The following is a 3,833-nucleotide window of genomic DNA, read 5'->3' as shown; positions in this document are numbered from 1 at the left end:
ACAGGTATGTCTCTCTACACTATGCAGCTACCACATTACAAGTTGTTTATAGTAATTCTTTAATACAAATTACTACCTGCACCTGTGGTAGATGCATGGTATATGAGGAGAAAAAGCAGCACGCCCTAGAATGAAAAGGTTTTCTTTGTTGTTGTATCCCAGGCTGACGTGTTATTTTACGAGTTGAATTATGACTGAAATGAATACACAGCCATTGTTGAATCTTTTCTGTCCCTGTGGATGAGAGAAAATAAGTCCAGGGAAGGAAGGATTGCAGTTGCTCTCTTATCCTTTTTAAAGAAGCAAACCTACACAGAAAATTGTCCAAAACTAAGAAACAAAAACAACAAAAAAAGAAATTATAACAACTCAAACGGAAGGAGTTAGCATTTTGGCGCAGTCCAGGCAGTGCTGAGGGGGATAGTTTGGCCTGCTCTTTGTTCGGGTTCTTGTTGGATGTGGGGGGTGGGGTCAGCCTTGCACTACCCTGTGCTCTCAGTCCAGCTCGATGGGGCTGCCGTGCTCCTGTGCTTCCTCTCCCTCCTCATCCTCACCTGAGCCCATCAGGCTGTTCAACAGGTTCCCTGACAGATACAGAACACACTTGAATGAAACACAAACATACCGTTTCACCAACAGCTTTCAATGGTGATCAGAACGGCTTGTGAAAATGGTGCTTAGTTCATGCCTGGTATTTAAGAGATGACAGTCACAAGCACTTACCTAGCAATCCACCATATGATGAAGACTGTTTGGGTGGCACCCCGAAGAAAAGCTGTCCTATCCTGTCGAGATACTGATGCAGCAGGCAGTCAATGTAACAGGAGGGGTAGAGGAGAAGCAAAAAAAGTCATTAGACACCATGCCGAGTTACAATGCTACATGAGGAACACTCATTAAAGGGTCAAGCTCACCTCATTATACATAGGGTCCCTCTTCAGGGAAGGCTGATACTGCTCACATAGCACCGTGAACACTGTTAATTTGCCTCTGCAGAAGAGAACACAAAAAGTTGAGGCAAATTTATGAGAACCTGGAAAAAAAATGTGTTTTATTACCTGAAGGTTTTGGTGGTTGAATAAACAAGGCCTTACCCATCCACTGCCAGCAAGAGAAACCAGATAAAGTTGAGCAAGGGCTGCACAAAGGGAGGATCCTTCTCTATTGAGGGGTGTTTCTGCGTATATGTGCTGAAAACTACAGACGCACTGTTTTTGTTCTTTAAACAGAGGAACCTGAGCAGGAAGAGGGAAGAGGGGCAGAGGTGAACAAGCAATTAAACAGCGGAACAAGCAGCTTTTTTTGACAGATTGAAAACGGATCAGGGTGCAGGGAGACAGAGACTTACTGCAGGACGGCCTGTGCCACAAACATGTCCACCTCACTGCGAAAGCCCCGCTGCGCCGAGTACTCCACCAGCATCTGGGCACAGCCCTCTCCATCAGAGGAGTGCAAGAAGTGGTAGCGAGACTCACTGTAGTTTTGCTCTAAACAGATAGAATGGTATCATATTCAACCTCTGTTCAGGGAAACATGAAAATGATATCCTTGCAGTTTAATGTTCAGAGTTTTCTACTGAATACCTTTCCACAAGGTGACTGCTAGGAGCTGATGCAGTTTGGGGGCGCCCAGCTTCCCCGAGCCACCTGTGGACCATTTGAGTGCGCGGGACACAAATGCTACTCTCTCTGGGGAGTTAGGGTCCATCAAACTGAACAGCTTAGCCAGGTGCTCTGAAATTACAACCCAGAGGAGCTTAACACACTGACACTAACTGTGTTTATACTGTATAACTTCAATTCATTATATACACACACACACACACACGTTAGCTCACCTAAGTCTTCGTCCTCCACCTTTGCCTCGGATTTCTCCAAAGACTCTAGCACCAACATTGACAGGTCTGCAGCACTGTTAAGCTGTGGATGACAAAAACCTGTAATTTGCCACAGAACTCACAACTGTTTAGCTGTGGATAATTAAAATTGCTATAGCCAATGCCACAAAAACGGCCGAAATGCAATGAATGCCCCTGCGTCATGACTTCTTATACCTGGTTGTAGCTGAAGAAGAGCTGGGCGCCATTGTACATCAACTCCCTGGCATCGGTGTGCTTTGCCTGTGAAATATACCTGTGTCAAACAGAGATGGCAAATGTCATGTCACTGACAAACTGAATTCAAACCAGGCTAAGCAAGTGACAATATCAATCAAATGTATTTATAAAGCCCTTTTTACATCAGCCGAGTGACAGTATGGATGTTAGTGTGGTGGTCCCCTGCCTAGGAAATAATGAGGGCTGAAAAGTAATACTCAGTCACTGGGCCAACATTTCTCAATACACGACAGTAAATCACAGTTAACTGTCAGTTACTAGGCACACACAGTTCTCATGTGAAGTTAGGCTACTTGTCATGACAGTCAAAAACATTGAAGTACAACAGTAAGTGAATGAATTAAACCCAATGACAGATGACACCATCGTTATTAAAATAGTGATGGAAGGTTAGGAACCATGGGCAATACCAACACCTATAGCTAAATTGATTGTGCATGTGTAGCAAAGACGACTAGCTACCTAACGTTAGCTGGTTAGGACATGTAAGTTAGCTAAAACAAACTAGCTTGCTCACGTTGGCTAACGACACACTCTAGCTATCGATATAGCCAGCTAGCGTTAGCTACTACTTGTATCTGAGATGATTGTTACTGGGCTAGAGATGACAGTCTGATTATCAGTGTGTCAGGTCAGTGAACTGTATCTTTACTAAACAAAAACCTACACTTGTGGGCAACTAGTTAGAAAAACGAGATGGACTGGCTAGCTAGTTAGCGTATATTGCGACATTAGCTAGGCTAGCTCGCATGCTGTGTCCCATTTTGTGACTTGGAGTGATTGACGCAATAAACTGTCCAAACAAAAAGAAGGACTGACCCGAGTGGGTGGGGCAGTACCTTGAATATACCAATCATACACTAAAATGTAAGCAGCAAGGTTAACAAGCAGAACGATCTGGAAAGGGGAGGCCCAAAAGCGAACTAATAATCTAACCGGGCTAACGAAAATTGAAATGTCTTACCTAAAAAACAAGGTTCTGTACATCTGGTGAGCCTCATAGTAATCTCCCTTTTCCACACTGGCTCGCAGTTTCCCTTCAACCCGCTGCGTTCCTCCACGGTTTCTTGCACTGGAACACTTCAGAGCCTCCTGCTCCGACATTATTATTGTTTGTTCCCAGCAACTCGGCCCAACAACCAAACGTTGACACTGACAGTGCAGAAAGCGGATACACAAAAAAAAATACCTAGCATTGACCCATTTTACTTGCCGTAGTTAGTTTTGGCTGTGGCACAGACAGAATGGGAAACACAGACACGCCACAGGGGCTATAAAGCTGAAGCATCCGTTCAGAACGTTTTCTCACCACCAAATATGGTAGTGAGAGGAAATCCAGTGGCAGGTAGTGGGAGAGGATGGAACTGGGTGAAACTGTGTCGACATTCTGCAAATGTTCTCATCGATGAAACATCTGATCTTAATACATTTTCTGTTCCCAAAACTAAAATCTGTTACGAACACAATGGATTAAGTTTTATCGACTTGACGCTTTGCCAAAGTCTTAAAAAATAGCGTTGTTTAGAAGGAGTGCAAGGTTTGTGCACATGCGCACTTCACAGAGGAGGCGTTCCCTAAAGGAAATTTATAAATACTGTATCTTTGGCGATGACCTTGTGTTGTTTACATACGAAGTCAGGTACTAGCAAAAACAGTCTGGGGCGTTAGTGACAAGATTCCCTGCTAAAGTTAGGCCATTTTAATTTCACAAATGTTG

At 44.0% G+C, this 3,833-nt stretch overlaps 1 protein-coding gene across 1 annotated transcript; it reads right to left on the bottom strand.

Moving 5' to 3' along the window:
* Positions 1–495: 495 nt before the first annotated feature.
* get4 (guided entry of tail-anchored proteins factor 4) lies at positions 496–3,410 on the bottom strand. Its single transcript, NM_001123614.1, is given in 9 exon segments — positions 496–584; positions 724–796; positions 915–990; positions 1,095–1,235; positions 1,349–1,487; positions 1,584–1,733; positions 1,838–1,919; positions 2,054–2,132; positions 3,081–3,410. Coding segments are annotated over 9 exon segments (969 nt in total). The 5' UTR covers positions 3,221–3,410.
* Between the last annotated feature and the right edge of the window lie 423 nt (positions 3,411–3,833).

This window comes from Salmo salar, chromosome ssa19 (assembly GCF_905237065.1).
Source record: "Salmo salar chromosome ssa19, Ssal_v3.1, whole genome shotgun sequence".
NCBI classification, from domain to species: Eukaryota; Metazoa; Chordata; class Actinopteri; order Salmoniformes; family Salmonidae; genus Salmo; species Salmo salar.
Note: the sequence above shows the minus strand (reverse complement) of the source record. Positions and strands in the feature narration are given on the sequence as shown.